We start from the raw sequence: 18,875 nt of genomic DNA on the forward strand, positions 1-18,875 counted from the left end.
ACACAGGCAACCACCACAATGATACAAACTTCATGGTACACTATGAGATGGCAAATATCTAAGAACAAAGACTGTAATTTCCCTTCTCTGAGCATTGCACAGAACATGCAGACTGCCCTGGGCCAGGATGACCCAAGCTGTCCAGTACAGACATCCAAAGTACCTTTTTCTTTTATCCTTCTGTTATTACTATTTCAAGTATTTTTTAATTACTGAAGCTTCATTGATCTATCTAAAGTCCAAATAGCCACCATTATTAAAATGATGATCCCCTGGCTACCTCAACCGCAGCAGCTGATGCTCAGGCAGAGGTTTTGTTGTTTTGTTTGGGTTTTTTTAATTGGAATTTCATATTCATATTCATAAGTCCTTCAAGAAATGGTGGATGAATTCCACAACATTCAGCTCTGAAACTTACTTCTTACAACAACATCCACAAGCTTTTTTTATAAGCTTTTCTTTCCTAAAAGAAAATGTAGCATTAGTTAAAAAAAAAAAAGTAAAAAAAAAAGAAAAAAAGAAAGGCAACAGATCTCATTTCTGCTCTTCCCCAGTGCTCCCAGAAGCAAACACTTTGTGCTGTTAAACTGCTCGGCCCCCTCCTCACGAATCTCTCTGGGGCTGACTGCATGAAAACTTGGTAAAAAGGCACTTTAGTCTTCAGTTTTATTGCTTCTAGTACTTTTTAACAATCTAGCAGACCCATCAACTTATTCACAGCTTTTCTCATACATTGGAATAATTTGTTGATTAATTATGGTTTATGTGACTTCCTTAATTAATGTCTTCATTTTGGTAATAATTACTTTGAATTTTATCTACAGTAGTAGCTATTCTCTTTAGTTAGTACCACTTTAGATGGATTTTCATCTTCAGAAAACTACTACTACCTACACAAACACTCATAACTGAGCCTTTTTTTTCTCTGCCTTTACTGCTCCCTCTCCATTTAGCCTGAGGCACACACTTGCACAGTGTGTTGTCATAATTTCCTGACAGGTTCTAGGATTTCAGTTTATATTTGTATACTTTTTTTCCATACATTCTTAAATGCTTTCTCCTAGAGCTAACTTTTAAACTCTTGTCCCAGAGAAGACTAGAGCTCATATTCTGCAGAAATAGCACTGGGGATTTCAAAGGAGATGTAACTTTTACTGTTTATATTACACCCAGAAGATAACATATATACTTTCAATACATTGCAGTTATGTAACATATTCACATCTCTCATTTTCTAATACTAAGTGTGCATATATTTTTAGAATACTAACTCCAAATACTACTTATAATACAGAAGCTCTTTGTGGTATATCTCTGTCACTGACTGTGCAAGCAGTCCTTTGGTTAGGTGTGCTGGGAGCTTGATATAACAGAGTGAATTAACTGTTTCTTTGAATGCCCAATTTCCAGTCTAACTTAATGGTGTTTGCAGTGACATTCTACAAATGTGTGCCTTGTCCTCAAAAACAAGAATACAAACTCAATTAGTGTGCACTCCCAAGCACTAACTGAATGAAGGATTTTTCACACCATTAAAACAAACCACTGCATCTGCATATTGTTACCTGTGCTTTTTTAAAATAGAATATATTCTCTGTGAAAAAGAGAGAGAAAATTAAACCATTACATTAAACCAAATCATGTATTTTTTAGGTAAAAAGTGGTGACTTACTACAGCAAGAGCAAATCAATCACTGGAAAAATTACACACTGCCTAAGAGTATGGTAAGAGGCATCCAAATGGCCTCAAGTTCCATCATTTATGCATCAGTAGAAATGGATGAATATCATGATACTAACAATCCTGACAAGATTGCAGGTCCAGATCAAGCACTGACACCAAAGGGAAAGCACCTCCATCTGCCACACTGGCTCTATATGAAGGAAGCCTAAATCTGCAGGATGGATGGAAGCAGCCACATGTATCGGGGTGACTTCCTGGACAGCCAGAGGGCTGACAGCCAGGCAAGGATGTCACACCATGCTTTTCTCCTACTTTATCATTTTAATGGATTTTTTATTTCATAGGTTGCATTAAGCTTTTTAAAAAGATCCCTATTAATACAGTTTCTCTAATTTATGTCTATAAACCCCTTATTATTAAGGAAAAAAATTATCTGCATCGAAAAATTACAAATATTAGAAAATAGCAAAAAAATCAGTTGATTTCAACAAAGTTTCCCTGACAGACAGATCATAAATGCCAGTGGAAATACAGAAAATTCATTCTGTTTAATTATTAATCTGCTGACAGCACAAATGTAATGCAATGGACCTGGGTGTATCCTTGAAAATCCTCTAACCTCTGTAAGCAGGAAAGTGGTCAGAATTCGTTTTGCAGAAGATGAACAACCCCTGCATCTCCACAGCATCCTTTGAACTTCCCAGATGTGGAAAATCTGCCCGCTATGCTGCTAAAACCTCTTTTTTTTTTCCCCTGTAGCATGCAGATAACTCCTATCCAAAATGAGAATCTAAGGAATCTTTTTTACTTTCTCTGTTTTCCTCATAACAAGGCTTCGCCTATGAAGAAGGCACAAGCTGGGCTTGCGAACTTGATCATTGTATTAATAAATCAATCAGAAACAACATTAGAAAGACTCATTGGAAAGACTGCAAGCACTGGACAATAAAACAGTATCAAATCTAATTATTTTTAGTAAAGAATCATCAAAGAACTGAAATTCAGAAAGAATTTTCAATATTAAAACAACAGCAAGAATATGAAAAGCAAGTGTACCATAAAGATAATGAGTAGAGAGACCAAGCCAGGATGTATTTGCAATCAAACTGGTTTCTCCTCCAGCAACTGCATTGTGAAGCATCTAGATGGAATCTGTGGTCAAGAAACATCTAACATTTCAAAAACTCAGCATCATACAGTGTCAGCCATTCCCAGTATTATTATGAGTGAAATCTCCTGTCTCTATATGAAAAGAAATCATAGGGATTTGGGTTTGAGCTTGTTTTTGAGCTAAAAGCTTTGAAGCATTTTCTGTTCTGAAATGTGGCATCACAATGTATTTTGTGATAGATCATTTCCCTAATGATCACATTTCCTGTAGTGAGACTTTTCATCTTCCTCTATGTGACTCTACCAACACTGCAACACACACTCTGCAACACCTCCCACCTCAAGTGAAAAGGCGCTTATAGTCCCTTAGATTGGAAGAGGACTCAAATCAATGTGCTACTCTGACTTAAGTCCTGGGTCAGTACTCTGCATCACCAGCTCAGCTGATCTGTTTTGATTTGGGGCTTGGACATATTTTAAGAAGAAAAAATGGTAGGAAGGTAGATAGTAACTTCTATAACAATCTGCCTCACTAAGACCTACCATCATCCTGATCATGTTCATTCTCATTTGTATTTGCCTCCTGCAATGCCACAATAATTCCAGATCAGAAAATAGATGGAGCTGCTAAACGTACTGAGCCCTGCTACAAAATTACTGAGACATCACTGTTATTTCTTTCTCTGTTCTCGATTTACTCTTGCTCATGTACATTACAAAATACCACCCTCTAATCTGACCCAACTGTCCAAGCAACCTTTTTATTTGTGCTCAATTTGATACTTGTGACTGGAATTAGGCTGTTGAAGATGACAGCAATCCTCTCCCAGGAAGAAGGATTAATGCCCTCAGTCTTCCTGCAGCAGTCTTTGCAGAATATCACATTAAAGTCCTTGTGTCCACCCTTACTTGGATGACAAGTACTTTATGCAGAAGGTTGACCTGGGATTTCTACAACTGGCTGAGGTGATGTGCAGGCCTCCTACCATGCTGCTGATTGACCAACAGGGTTCATTAAATTAATGTTTCATTTCATGTATTAATCAGTGTCATACTCTCAGTTTGGGTTGTTCAATATGGCTTTTTGCTTCAGTGTGCTGCAAAGTATATGACTTTCTTTATGAAATTACAGTCACAGGTAATCAACTTCAATGTTTGGATTAAAAAATGCTCCTTTTTTCTTCATTTCTGATCCTTTTTTTATTATTATTATTTTGGCTTCTTACTCAGCAAAAGGTTCAGGGCATTTCTTTTTGTTCAGCAACTTTTCAAGTGACCTTTTGGAAGTTAGCTACCTGAATGTTTCCATTTAACACAGAAATCATAACTTTTACTTACTAAAGTGTAAAATATTCTGAGCTCTGTGGAACAGTAAGACATTTAGAAAGGTGCATTGAAGTCCATTTATGAAATTTTATGTCACCTCTATGAGATGACAATTTGCTACGATGAACGGGTATCCCAAGGTTCTTTGCTTTTGCATTTCCTTTAATAAATAATGTTTACCAGCACTTACTGAAATAAATACATGATCTGATTTCTGCAAATAATACTTTTCCCTCTAATGACACAAATATTTTGCAAGGTAATATTGTCATAAAAAACTGTTTTTTTTAAAAAATGGGTCTTTTAAGGCAATCACGTTTCTTTGTCTTACCTAAAAGATGAAAATGACCATCACTGAAATTATGTTTCACTCAAAACCACTTATGTGTGTGAAATAATCAAGATTCAGATACATTACTGAAAGCATGAATTATTCTAAACCCTTTGGAAGAATCATTGTGCTTCTACTTGCATACAGAAACCCACATACTGCCGAAACTGGCAGCCCTTTCATGGCTTGTGAATCCTGAATGGTGTCTATGAGGTGGCCAAGAGATCAAGCCTTGTGTGCCTGGCCTGATAAATGATGTAGTTTAAATTGTCTATAAGGAATCCCAAGGAATTTGACCAAATTTAAACTAGTGAATAACTCTGCTTTCTTAATGATTTAAGTAAGTAAACCACTGAAACCTTATTAACACTGATTTTAAAGACAAGCTATGTTGTCTTAGGCAAAACTCTCACAAACATGAGAGCTTCTCTAGGTAAGAATCTTCTGAATAGGCACTATAATCCTTTCCCTGAGCAGAATTCCTTCCCCCACACCTATAAGAATTGCCTATACTCTTTCTTAGACTGGAAGAATGAGAATGTTCTGCCTACACTTCCTGGAAACTGTGCCTAGGCCTGTGTGTCTGCTTTTATCAAAATATCCATCAAAGGTCAGGTAATTTTCCATACTCATCTAGAGACAAAGATGCTACCTATCCTTATGAATCAGTTCAAGAATATTAGTGCTTTTCCTTCAGATAGAATCACTAAGAAAATGAAGTGTGTTATTTCCATGTCTGTTTCCAAGCATGCTCAGAATTACAATCATAGCAGATTCCACAGCTTCTTCCACTGTGGCCTTCCCATCAGCTCTTCCCTGGCTTTGGAGCTGGTGGCAGGGGATAAAGGGCTGAGCAGGAAATCAGTCAGGAAGGGCTAACTAGACTTCTGCACTAGTTCTGACAGCTGTAAGAAAGTATGAGTATGGGACACTGAGCACTAGTTTTAAAAAAGAAAAAGGACAAAAAGAGAAAAGGGCAAAGAAATGCTATCACTGAAGAAATGCTGGCGATAAGCCAATGGGCTTTCATTCTCTTTAGACTAATGCCAAAAGGTGATTGTGCCTGCAGTACTAATTTACTTCTTTCATGAGAAACTCCCTGATTTACTGGGACACAAAACAATGACATTTTATAAAGTAAAATAACTTTTGCTTGCTAGTGTTCTGAGCTCTGAACAGGAAGATATTTAGAAATTGCATTGAATTCCTTTTATGAAGTAGAAATATTTTATATCACCTGTATGAGGTGACAATTTGCTACAATGAGCAGGTGTCCCAAGGCTCTTTTCTTTTGCATTTCCTTTAATAAATAATGTTTACCAGCATCAGGACTACTTTTTATAATAAAATCATACACACATAAGCTGTTCCAAAAGTCATTGTCCAGGGAACAAAGGCAATTACTCAAGAGCTGGCAAATATCCATTTTTACTGCCAGTGCAAAGCCTTAGTCCTTTTCCTTTCCTGATACTGCTGAACATCCTCAGAGAGGTTTCATCCTGTGATCACAGACTGCTCTTTTGGTCCAGCTTAGAACACAGCTCCAGAGCACGTGGTGAAGATGCCTTTCACCTGCAGAGCTGATTCTGTGCTTGTGCCATGGAGTAAGGGAGGCAAAAATCCCTGAGAACACAGAGATCTCAGCTAAGTAGGGAAATGGCGGTTTAGGTAACAGGAGGAATATTCCAGCTCTCATCATAGAATCTTGTATGATGTTACAAAATGTACTCACACTAAATTTTACATGCAGCAATCATTAATATTTGGTCTGCATTTAACAGGTTCTTAATTATACTAGTCTGATTGACAGAAGTTGTGACCTTTCAAAACTGAAAAGTAATCTGAGACCAGCACCTCTCTCCTTGAAGCACCCCTAACTTCAGTTAATTTTTCTGATTATTAGATTGATCTTCTCTTTGGGCCATTTTATCATCACAAGTATGAAAATCTGTATGTGTGTAGTACTTAGCTATAGAAGATCAGCAGGAGTAGCGTCAAAAAACATAAAAAGAAACAAGTATTTCTAGTTTTAGAAAGTTTTCAGTAGCAATTCTGTAAATATGGCCTGAACTGTACATTGAGCACCACAGATATAAAACACTGAACAGATTTTCATTCTCTTCACAGAAAAGAGAATCCAGTAGAGGAAAAACCTCTGAAGTTCCTAAGAACTTCTTTCAGTGAAGACACATTGCATCCACCACCACTGCAAAGATCTGGTATCAGCTATATGTCAGCTTTATCACTCTATCTTGCAGTGCTCTTCAAAGACTACCCTTAGAGATGTAAAGTAATTTTAAAAAAGTGTGTAGGGTTACTGTACCTGCTATGGTTACTCATTATCTTGAGGAAAGGCTGTCATAACAGAGAGAGATCAGATCCTACAGAAAGATTCTATTAATAAACAGTTATTACATACATATCACACAATACAACTCCATTCAAGGTTCTGCTTACAGCTGTATCTTATGATCAACTACTGCATTTGCAAACAAAGCCATTCCAAATTCTTAACATTTTATAATAAAACCTTTTCCATCAAACTTACAGCCATCTAGAACCCAAAAGTTCTCATGACCCTGAAATCCAACACCGCAAATTAAAAATAATAAATTCCACAAAAACCAAACAAACAAAAAACAAACCAAAATTCTCCAAACCCTCTGTAGTTTTCAGTAAATATTTAAAAAGATATTCTGTATTGTATTACAGATCCAGGTCACATGTGAATTAATTGCAATGCTTGTATCTCCTAAAGCTTGTATCTACAGAATTCACCCTCTGATAATCAGGAAACATGATTTTAATAATGATAATGATAATCAGGAAACATATTTACAGCCTAAATAAATCATTTAGGTCAAGTACATGTCAAAATTAAAGTATTATTGTTATTACTATTTATGAGCACTTAGATATGAAAGTGCTGAATGCAACCTAAAATTTTTTTGAACTGAACAGAATAGAATGTGGAACCTCTCTTCCACATCCAGATGCTGCTCATCTCCTGCAGGTAAAGGAACAGCTACAAGAACTGAGAATCTATAGGGTGGGATTACATGCTCTCCCATATAAGACAGTGAACGTGTGTGTATGTGTGTGTGTGTATGTTTGTAACACATCATCTACACACTCTGTTGTTTGTTTACTGTATTTCACTCACTGGTGGGAGAATGCAATATGTTAATGAAAGGATTAAACAGCTGAAGAAAATAATCATTGCAAATAAATATAGTGCCTTTGTATGTGACCTGATTTTTTATTGTTTCCATGCAGCAAGAGAGAGCTGTGGAACACCTTTTTACCCACAGTAGTTTTATCATTAAGTGTCATCTTCCAGGAATACTTACACCAGTTGTTGACATGTATAAATGTTATAATAGCACAATGTGATGATATGTGCAATAGTGGACCTGTGTAGGACAGTTTATCTTGAATCCTGGGAATAATTTATTGCACGCTGCTTTGAATGAGGTGTTGTATGTCCCTTTCTCAGAAAAGGAAATAAATGGCACAGGGGATTATGAAAGTTCTCTGGCTGGCCACATATGCTGCTATCACTTTTTCCATTATCAGTCTTTTCTCTCACCTCTACAGCATTCCCTTTTAAGAAATATCCATGCTGTCCAGAATCAGATCAGAAATCCTTTGAGAACAAGACTATATTCATCCTACATTTGTCCAGCACCTGACCCAGCAAGAATGCTTGATCACAGGTATGGAAAATAGCCCTCCTATAAAAACAGAAGTAACACAATTATAACCACAGAGAGGAGCAGCTCATTCCTGACTTCCCAAGTAGCTCCTTCTTTCCTCTCCAAGTATTCAGCATTCACGACTTCAGAAAATCTTTCAGAAAATATTAACTTGCAGCTGAACACTACAATTTTTTACATTGTCTTGGTGACCAACACATGAAGGTCCTCTGAAAATCTGATCATTTTATTCTATGTAAAAACAGTTCCCAAGTGTTTTAGAGCATACAGTAAAAGCCAGGGATATCTCTTCCAAACAGCTTTTTCAGGGCAGCTAACAGGAACTTGGAGTTTGAAGACCCTCAGTAGGCTTAAAGGGAAAAAAAACCAAAAAACACACACACAAAAAAACTCACCCCAAACCAACAAAACCAGAAAGATAAAATAAAAGCTGTAAGACAACTAAATCCTTTTCAGATTTTCCACTGACATCACCACAGAGGTGAGACTCAAGTGAGCAGCAATTTTATTCTGAAGAGAAACAGAGAGGATCAGCTGCAGTGAGAGCAGCTGAAAATTGCATTTGTGACATGCATTTTGTTATGAAAATGTCTTCCTTGCTTGGTGAAGAGTGTGTTTTTTAGAAACCATGGTTTGCAAGCAGTCCTTCCCTTGCCATTTCAGACAAGACACCCTCCTGCAATGACAACACATTTGATGACATCCACACTGTAAATGGTTTTCTTTCCAATATTAACACAAAAACTTCAATGAGCTACTGCACCAAACATTTGTCTATTTATTCAGGGCAGTGCAAAACTGCATCTTAGTAGGCCATTGAGCCCAGCATTAATTACAGGAGGAAGACAAATGCATCTGTTGGTTTTTCATTACCTTTTGGAATAATTGATCCACATATCTTAGCATTTTTATCCTAAACTGTTCTATGATTTCTAATCAATTTAATTCATCATGTATTGATTCAAAAGGTATCTGTAGGTGAGTTCCTTAACTGTATGCCTCTATAAATAATATACTACACATTAAAACTTAACTATTTTATCACTTCAAAATCCTTATGGCAAAACTGACCAGTCTGTGAAAAGTAAAAAAATGCTAAATTTGGCAAGCCAAACAACATAGGACTTTATGAAAGCTTCATGTCTGAGTATTACAAAGCCTTGATCCGTTACTTTCAAGGTTAAATAACTCTACAAAATTCACATTCATTTCCTTGAGCTGCCTCCTTTGTATTCAGCACTATTCTATGGTAAACTTTCTAAATGTAGAGAGGAAGCTGGCACTGGGTTAGGCTGTTATTATTCATACATTTTTTCCTAAGAGCAGGAGTATTGGATGTCTCAGAAACATTTCTTTCTAAGTCATTTTGTTAGCAGACAGACAGCAAAATCAGAAACACTACTTATGTCTACTAACGCATATTTCTTTCTGCTCTTTCACATCTTTCCCTCAAATTTCAACCACATTTCTTACCTCAGACTAACACACCAGACTGCAGGTGTTTGCAGGATGTAGAAAGATCTTTCACTTCTGTTGAGGCAGCACAGTTGAGCATCGCAGCATTAATGAAGCTGCAAACCAAGTCAAGCTTTTTTCTGTATTTGTTAGACAGTCTGAGGTATCCCAAATATTACCCTTCCACTCACATACACTGCACAGGCATGCATATTCACAGACTGTTTTTTGGGAGGAGGGACCTTGTGTACTGTATACAAGAGATCTAGAGCAATAATCTCTTACTGACATCAGGGATCAAAAAAAAAAAAAAATCCACATAATTTACATTTAAAATCTCCAAGAAAATATGATATTAATAAAGAAATCCTCCAGATACTCTATCCAAAACTCATTGAAGCTGGAAGATTTCTCTCAGGTGAATACACACATGATTTTGCATTCGTTTTAGACACCAAAGGTCTATCTTGAGAGGTTAATCAAGCTGCTGCAGTAGCAGCACTGGTCATCTTTCCTTTGGTTATGTGAGTGTACAATTTTACATTATATGCTGACAAAATCAACTTGGCCTGCACTTCTCTAGAACAGTTGTTCAGGTTTATAACTGTGACCACTGAGACTCCTAAAACACCTAATTTACTAGACAGGCTTCCTATTGTATTTACCCTTAAGTGTGTGGAGGATTCTTTATAACATGAATCCTTTTGCAGCTGTGGTCTGTTTAGCACACCTCAGCTCATCCACAGACACAGGAAGTAAAAGGCTGGTGGTCCTGTTCTGGTGTCTCAAGAACTCATTGACCAGCTTCAGGTATTTCACCCAGTAATGGGTAAAATAGAGACTAGAGTTGATGTGTGCATGTTTTACAAAATTTCAGATTTGCTAGAGTTAAGCACAGTATAGGTTGTTCTTACTCAGTACAAAACTATCAGCTCCCCATTGACAATACCTGTGCCATAGGACTGAGAAACAGGTATAAATTTATGTACAAGTCATTTGCCCCATACTTTTGCTTTCTTTGCTCAGATACTCTACCCAAAATACTGTAATGCACAGCCAGTTTCATCACATTAATTGGTGGTAGTTTGCATGTTGCAAGACACAGGTTTATCTGTAAATATTTAAGGAATTAGGATTCTACATTTTCGGCAAGGTAAGTGTTACTATCTTCAACTTGACAGATGATGAAACTGAAGTCTGTAGAAATGAAAGCAACACTTCACACCAGGAGTTTCTGAGACAGCCTAGACTGCAGCTGACTTCTGTCTCTTAGATCTTACTCTAGAAGCCTGACTCTGCTTTGTCGTTTATCTTACCCTGGTTTTCCCTACATAAATCTTAACTTATAAGCCTCCAGAAATAGTACAGGGCTTAATACAATCTTAAATATTCAATGCAGTTTTGCACTGTATATGAGTACCTGGAAAGGCAATGCTAGCCCTATATTTTTATAACATCTCAGCTGAGATTCTGTATTATATACTTCTCTGAGTGTAAAAACCTTTCAACTTATATAGGACATATGCTAGTTAACGAACTACTATTTCCTTATATATTTTACAAAGAGCTTCATTGTGTGGCTTCATTTTTCTATTAGACAGCTATTTTGATTATTTCTTTTACTGTCAGGCAAAGAATCTATTTCAAAAGGCAATTAAAAATATTCTTCCGTGGGTTCACATTTTTGAAACAACAAAAAAGTCATTCATGCCCTAAGAAAGGTACCTCTAGAGCTCTTTGCAAGGCAGTGGGATTATGAATGAAGAACAGACAGATTGTGAGAGAAGTCTTTGAAACTGAAGAATAGAAACCTAAGCAAGCAGGCCAGCCGAGAAGGCACTGACACAGAGGGAATAACTGCAAGAACAGTACTGCAAAGTAGTGGTATAAAAGAAAAGAAGTGGATCCTGTTAGCTATACAACACTATGGATAATATAAGCTAGCACTGAAGTGCTCACAGCTAGTTTCTAAAATCCTGGCATTGAAGGCCTCAAACTGCTTTACTTTAAAGGGGAAAAAAAACTAGAAATAGATTAAATGCTGTAACAGTTACTGAAACACCAGTGAAAAAGATCTGTTTGCAAGTGCATGGATAGCCTGGAAATACATCAGGACATGCAGGCTGAAAGAACAGTCAAGTTGCAGGGAAATAAACAACTTTCATAACTATATATGTTATTTTAATCTTGATATTTACAGGAGGAAGTCAAGAGTTTTGCCACTCTTTAAAACTTCTCACTTTTTTTCTTTTCTTTTTTTTCCACAGAAGTGCTTCAGGGCCTAAACTGAACTTTGAAGGGAGTCAACTACTTCCTCCAAAATATACTGGATGCACTTTGTAAGTTTATCTGAAAGAAAAAACTGCTTGATTTCTGTTATATATGATATAAGGTAAATCAGTGTGAACGATGGGTATCTCAGAAGGATGCAGAAAGCAGCAGAGCTCGGGGACAATTGCTGTCTCACAGGCAGAGTCGGCAGTCTCAGTGGCAGCAGCCAGCTGGGTGAGCCCATCTGCTCTGAGCAGGCACAAACACACGGCCCAGCCCCGCCTAAGCCATGCACTCCTGTAACACACAGGCTCTGCTGGGGCTCAGAGGAACTCACAGCCACAGAGCCGACTCTGGCTGGCAAGCCTTGTCCAGCACTTCACACCTTCCTAAACTGAACTCTTGCTATCAAACCTTGTCCAGCACTTCACACCTTCCTGCAGCACTTCTCACTCCTCTGCTGTCTCGGGTTCCATCTCAGCAGCCACCCCCGTGCTGTGCTCTCGCTTTGGTTCTCACCCTAGGACTGGCAGCAGAGGAAGAACAGTCTCCCAGAGAAGGAGGAATGACTTAGTAAGTCTGCTCTTCACAGGGGGATATAGAGACACTTGAGAGACAATTGAGCTAAAGCTGAGCTAACCACACCAGGTAGCTGACCGAGTACAGAAAGTAAAGCCATGCCAGCAGACTTCAGTGTGGGTGAATTTCTTCTGCCTTCCTGGTGGACAAGATTTATGCTTATGAATATTAACTCTTAAAGTAGATAGAGAATGTAAACAGAGAAGGAACATTTCTGTGGTTTGCTGTTCTCTTCTAGCTCCCAGCAGGATACAGAAAAAAATCACAATGCAGCTGCACAGCAAAGGAAAACAGAATATATACAATGTATTCCCACCTTCAGTGTGGAGACTGCTGCTTGTTTAAGGCATACACATGCTACCAGACCAGCAGGCAGTTCTGAAGATAGGTTATGGGAGTCAGAAAAACAGAGCTTGATTCCTGACACTCAGCACATTTGGAAAGTCACTTCATCCTGTTTCCTCCCCCCATTTCTTCTCCCATATTTCATTATATATGCAGTGTTTTTAACATGGTTGCTGTTGATTTGTTTTTCAGAACCTTAATATATTAAGTTAACCAAACTGAAACTAAAGGAAGTGGTTCCAAATACCAAGCCACCAAGAGCTGGACCCTCTTTAGAACTAGTCTCTGCATGACAGATTTTTTGGCTTTAGCTCTACACTGATAAAATATTCTTGTGAGTGAATGTGAGTGAATAAAAATGACTAGAACATGTATTTTCCCTACTATGTAAGAAAGACCCACTAGGCCAGAACCAATCTCTTGCACTGTCTGCATCAACAGATATACCTATAGCACATCCACAACCCAGCCCTCTGCTTGTTATGTTTGAAGAGGTCTAGGTTAATAAGTAAAAAAAAAATCACATATTTAGTCCAAATCTGTTCCTGGTTTCAGTCCAGAAACCAGAGTTCTGCTGACTCCAACCAACTTCTGTCCTGCCCATAGCTTAGGTATGACACCATAATGAAACTAAACAGTCTAGTTCAGCAGTTTGTGTCTGGCCAGCCCAGGGAGCGAGCAGAGCTGCCATCCACCTGTGTGCACACCACTCCCTGCCTCCATTCACTGGGAATAAAGTACTGGGGTGGTGTACAACGTGTAAAGCAGGCAATTAGTTGAAAATGGTTAAGAGACCACTGAGTGCAGGACTCTAGGGTATACATTTCTGAAACCCTCGAGTGCACCACTACAACAAAAAGAACAGTCCCAAACAGAACCTGCAGTGGGGCATCTGTAAGTGGGCAGCATCAGTGGCAATGCTCTTCACGTTCTTCTACCTTAATATACATTCTCCTGCCAGAGCAATTCCCCTTATGCTTTATCCTACACATAAAATGAACCAATTCCACTGCTAAGTTCCACTGCTTAAAAAATTAGGTTGGCCAGACTCTTTCCAAGGGTATAGACTGACCTGTGAAAAAGATTTTCATGGAAAATCAGAGCCATAGGATAAGCTATCTGAAAAGAAAATGCAATACTTTCAGCTGGAAACTTGCACAGCTCTTGAGCATGGAGACTACATGACCAGAATTTCATGTGTGTGCTGGTTTTGACTGGGGTAGAGTTAATTCTCTTCACATTATCTATCTTGGGGCAGTAATGAAAAATGAGGTTAATAATCCAGAGATGTTTTCATTACTGCTGAGCAGTGCTTACACAGCCAAGGCTTTTCCTGCTTCTCATACCACCCCACTAAGGGAGGAGATTGTGAGTGCACAACAAGCTGGGAGCAGACATAGCTGGGACAGGTGACCCAATTGCCCAAAGAGATATTACATATGGCATCATGTTCAGTACTGGGAGCTGAAGGAAGGAGGAAGTGGGGAGAAGTGGGGACATTCAGAGTGATGGCATTTTTGTTCCCAAGTAACCATTACATGTGATGGTGTCCAGCTTTCCTGGAGATGGCTGAACACCTGCCTGCCCAGAAGAAACAGTTAATTAATTCCTCACCTTTGTTTTTTCTTTACCTATTCACTGTCTTTATCTCAACCTATGATTTTTCTCACTTTTATCCTCCCACCCAATCCTACCAGGAGGCACAGAGCACACAGCTTTATAGGGCTGAGTTACCAGCTGGGGTTAAACCACAGCAGTCCTCTTTGGTACCCAATGCAGAGCTCAAAGGGGTTGAGATAACAACAGCTTTGATGGGAATGGGTTAGATTGAATTTATAGCTGTTATTGCTCTTTGGCTGCTTTGGGCAGACTCCTGCACAGTACATTGGTGCAGTGCTTATCTGTGGCTGCTTTTTGCTTTCCCCACTGCTGTGCTGCTGATCCCCTCACTCTGCTGTGCTTGGGGACATTTTGAGGACAGCAGTGGTGATGCACAGGGACTGGCACGTGGCCAGAGTAGTGCTGCTGTTTCTGTGCTGCTGTACTGGACACACTGGAACTCCAGTGTGAGCTCGAGTCAAAGAGACTGTGATCTGTGGATGAGTCCACATGAGAGCACGGTATCCTGAAGCTCCTCTGGCCATGAGTAAGTCCATGCCAAGGTGGGTACATCTGAAGTGCCTGTGGCTGTGTCAGTGCCACAGCAGGGGCACCCCTGAAGGCCCAAGGGCAGCTCTGTGCTGCAGCAGGCACAGCTTGAAGCACCAGCAGCTGTTCACGAGGCTGGGCTGGAGCACCTCGAAGGTGTGGCCATGGATAAAGACACAGCAGAGCAGGAACACCCTGCAGGGACTGAGGCCAGCTTGGGCAGGTTTGCTGTCTGAGGGGACAGTAGCTGTGGGTGAGGCCACACTGAAGCAGGTCAATCTCCAAAGGCACTGCAGCCCATGGACAGGGCTGTGCTGGAACAGCAGCCCCTCAGAACCAATGTGGCTCTGGATAAGCCCATACACCAGCAGGTGTGTCCCTGAAGAGACTGGTTCATAGACAAGGCTCCACTTGGAGTACGTACAACCCTAAGGGAATGCAGTCTATGGGTAAATCCAAGCTGGAATAAGGGCAAGGGGAAGAGTTCATTGCAATGTTAAACCCAGTCGGGAGTGGTTAAGAGACTCTAAGAGAAATAACTTTGAATTGTGGTAATCCATTATTTGAATTGCATATTATAGGAATTACTATAACAAGAACCACCCAAACCTATGGAGGAAAAGCCTTACATGAAACAGAGCAAATGCATCAGGAACACAAACTGAGCTGGTTTGGTGTCCAATAACCACAAAACAAACCACCTCTCCTGTCCTGAGTATCACCACAACACAGAGCCCAAAGTCATGGACTAAATGGGCTCAATGGATGTGTGGTGGACATCTTATGAACACTTTGCAGTGGTATCTGTGTATTACATCAAAGGATGGGAAGGTTGTGGTTATCTACCTCTATTATCAACATGGTTTTCAGCACAAACCCATACTAGCGACTGTGTCCAAAATTAACATTATCCCAGACAAAATCAGTACAGCGTGCCTGCTGAAGCTTGATACTTTTAACTTGGGAAAAAAAAAAAAGTCACACCCAAAACTATCAAGAAATTATTTAGTTTCCTGAAATAAAGGAAGTGGCTCAGAAGTGGGTGAAAGCTTTTGAAAGCTGTCAAATTGCTAAACTTTTGTGGAGGAGGGGGGAACCTGAAATAATCATCTAATGGAAACAGTGCTTATTCTGCAAGCATTTATTTTTTCTAAAGGGAAGCAAAGGTGTTTTTCTGACTTTTTTTGCTTGTGTTAGGGGTTTTTGGTGGAGGGCTTTGGGGTATTGGTCGGTTTTTTTGGGGTGTTTGATTACCACTACATATCTCTTTTTTATCAGAAAAACTAGTTGGATACATGCTTTTTATTTGAGGGATTTACAGAGTGAAAAGGCCTTTGTGCAGGCTCTAACTTTTATTTTGTTTTGTTTAATGTAGTTTGATGCTCTTCAATGTGGCTTGGTGATTACAAGAAATAAGTGATGTTCTATAGGATGTCTGAGCTTGTGGAGGAAGTAAAACAAACTTAAAATTTCCCCTGCTAAGTTTTCAAAATCACTACAATAGGCTGCTGGAAAATAATTTTAGTAATAACAAAAGAAGTCCCAGTGCCCACCAAACTCTTACAATCAAGCGCCTGAAAAGTGATTGCCATAAAGCCAAAGCCTACACCACCCTTTTGAAATGCTGCTCCTCCATTAACAAACCCCTCCCTAGGAGACTGCCCAGTGTCCCTTGGCCACGAGGCAGAGCAATCTGCACAGCAAATATGAAGTATTTCATATCATGCCACCCTGAGAGGAGATGCAATCTCTGTGCCAAACTACATCATAAAAACAAGGTCTATGATGTTGTGTATTTGATACTACAGCATGAGATTTAATTAAGTATAGTAGAGAGGAGTTAAAATATTCTCTTGAGACTCTTCAGTTTAGAAAATGTAGAGAGGAACTGGCTCAAGTCAGACTACTGTGTATGAACAGAGAAAAATAACTATTACTTGAAATAAAATGCTACTACCCATTTATCTGTCTGCCAGCCCTCTCTGTCAGCTAACGTGTTGACTGACTGTGAAGGTGGCTCAGAGAGCAGACAGTAACCTGCCTTTTCTGGAGAAAAGGTTACAGTGGTAAGTCTCAGAAGGACTTCTAAAATGGAAAGTAGGACAGCAGATAAAAAAAAAAAAGTCAGGAAAAGCAAGAGATTTTGTTCTTTTCCTCTAAAGTGCAGCATTCACTTGTTTTCTTATAATCTCCAGCAGCTATCAACCAGACTTATGCAGTGCTGTCTCTGTTCAGAGACTTTGAGGGACAAGAAAGCTAATGCTCAGGTTTCAAATGCTCTTCTTAGCTGGTTACCAACTAAAGGCAGATAATTTTGTTACTTACATCAGTATAAACCTGGAGTTACTATAGTGACATGAGGGTAGAAGCATGAATAAATTCAACGTAAATGGAAAGAGATTTCAGCCCTGCATATAACTTGCTGCCATCTCAGAGAAAATATTTCAAGCCACTTTGTGTCTGCCATCAACTATCCTAAATTACATTACCAGCTAAACTGATGCAAGATACATATACATCAAATGTTGCATTTTCTTCTGAAAAAAATATTTTCTTGAACATGGATACTTTTTTGACTTTACATTAAGTATAATCTCAAGACTAATTGCTTTTCTTGCTATTCTCTTTATCTGTAACATCTAACAGGTTTTGCAAGATCATCCTCTTGGACTCTATCTTTCTCTCAAAAAGTCAAGCAAAAAATTAACCAGCAGTGGGATAATTAAACATTCCAAAGGAGCCATTTTTATGCTTTTACAAAATAAAAAAATAATGTTTTACAAAATAAGTAATTTACTAATAGTAGAGATTGTAATTTACAACTTTTAGAACGTTACTAACCCCCCTGCAGTAAAAAAATTCAAAACTCGAGCAACAGTAAGCAGATTCTGTGATCAGGGAGTGGCTAACATTGATGGGAAGACTTTTTTCTTGAAGGATTTAAACACAGAAAACCAGTACTACATCATGAGATGAAGCTGAACATAAAAACTACATGGAACAGGATCACATAAGAGACCTAAATGTATTTTTTCAAATTCAGCTACAAATGTGGTTGTTTTTTATATTAATCCGTACAACTCTCATATGGGACCACGCAGAAGACATTTTAGCCTAGTACAAGATGTACTGATCTTCCTGACCATTGCACACAATTGTATTCTAATTTCTGAGCCAAGATGGTATTTCTGCACTTTGCAAAGCTTTTCACTGGTTTTACATGTACAGAGGATACTGAGGGATCAAAATGAGAGAAAGAAAGATCAGTTGCGACCTACCTTTGAGAAAAGCATCCTGTCCCAGAAATGCAACACCAAATGCTAAGAGTTTAAGCCACAAAAACATGGTTATTTCTGGAAATCAGGTGTATCCTTATGAAACAGCATGTGTCTCTCTCTAGAAAGCAAAATAAACGTTATCTCTCTGCAAAAGAATTTCTTCACAAAACTTGAACCCAGAAGGAGACTAACTAGGCACATACATTGCACTGCCAGCTTATCTGTGAAGGAGTTGCTTCCTCTGTTACCCTAACTAACCACTCACAAACTCGCAATGCACTGTAGTGATGTCAGAGACAATTACTTCTTCAAAAAAACTTCTTTCAGTTTCCAGGAAGTCAAAGGGGTTTTTCTTAGGTTCCTGCAGTAATACTTAGCTTCCTTAATTCAACTAAAGTAGATTATTTTCAACTATTTCTTCCTTTGTACTTAGGAGCTACACAGGACTCCGCTTTCCATAGGACTGGATTTAGCAAAGCCATTTTTTTCCCTTCATGTGCATTTTCCTGCATGCATTCACTAATTCCCATATATATGTTTCTTGAGATTTCTGTTGAGAGAAAGAGAAACCCTAACCACAAGTCACCAAAACACTTCTGACGACAAGGTCTTCATAAAAATGCATCCTCAGG

General features: G+C 38.8%; 1 protein-coding gene across 3 annotated transcripts in view; it reads right to left on the bottom strand.

Annotated features, from left to right (window-relative positions):
- PTPRC (protein tyrosine phosphatase receptor type C) overlaps nucleotides 1-18,518 on the bottom strand; it is a 57,851-nt gene extending 39,333 nt beyond the window's left edge. For all 3 annotated transcript variants that reach the window (XM_021547393.3, XM_077785490.1, XM_031505517.2), the window contains exons 1-2: nucleotides 18,447-18,518; nucleotides 18,244-18,361 (exon numbers count right to left, since the gene is read on the bottom strand). In XM_021547393.3, coding sequence (XP_021403068.2) covers nucleotides 18,244-18,310 — 67 coding nt within the window. In that variant the 5' untranslated portion in view covers nucleotides 18,311-18,361; nucleotides 18,447-18,518. The remainder of the gene's footprint in view (nucleotides 1-18,243; nucleotides 18,362-18,446) is intronic.
- Between the last annotated feature and the right edge of the window lie 357 nt (nucleotides 18,519-18,875).

This window comes from Lonchura striata, chromosome 9 (assembly GCF_046129695.1).
Source record: "Lonchura striata isolate bLonStr1 chromosome 9, bLonStr1.mat, whole genome shotgun sequence".
NCBI lineage: Eukaryota > Metazoa > Chordata > Aves > Passeriformes > Estrildidae > Lonchura > Lonchura striata.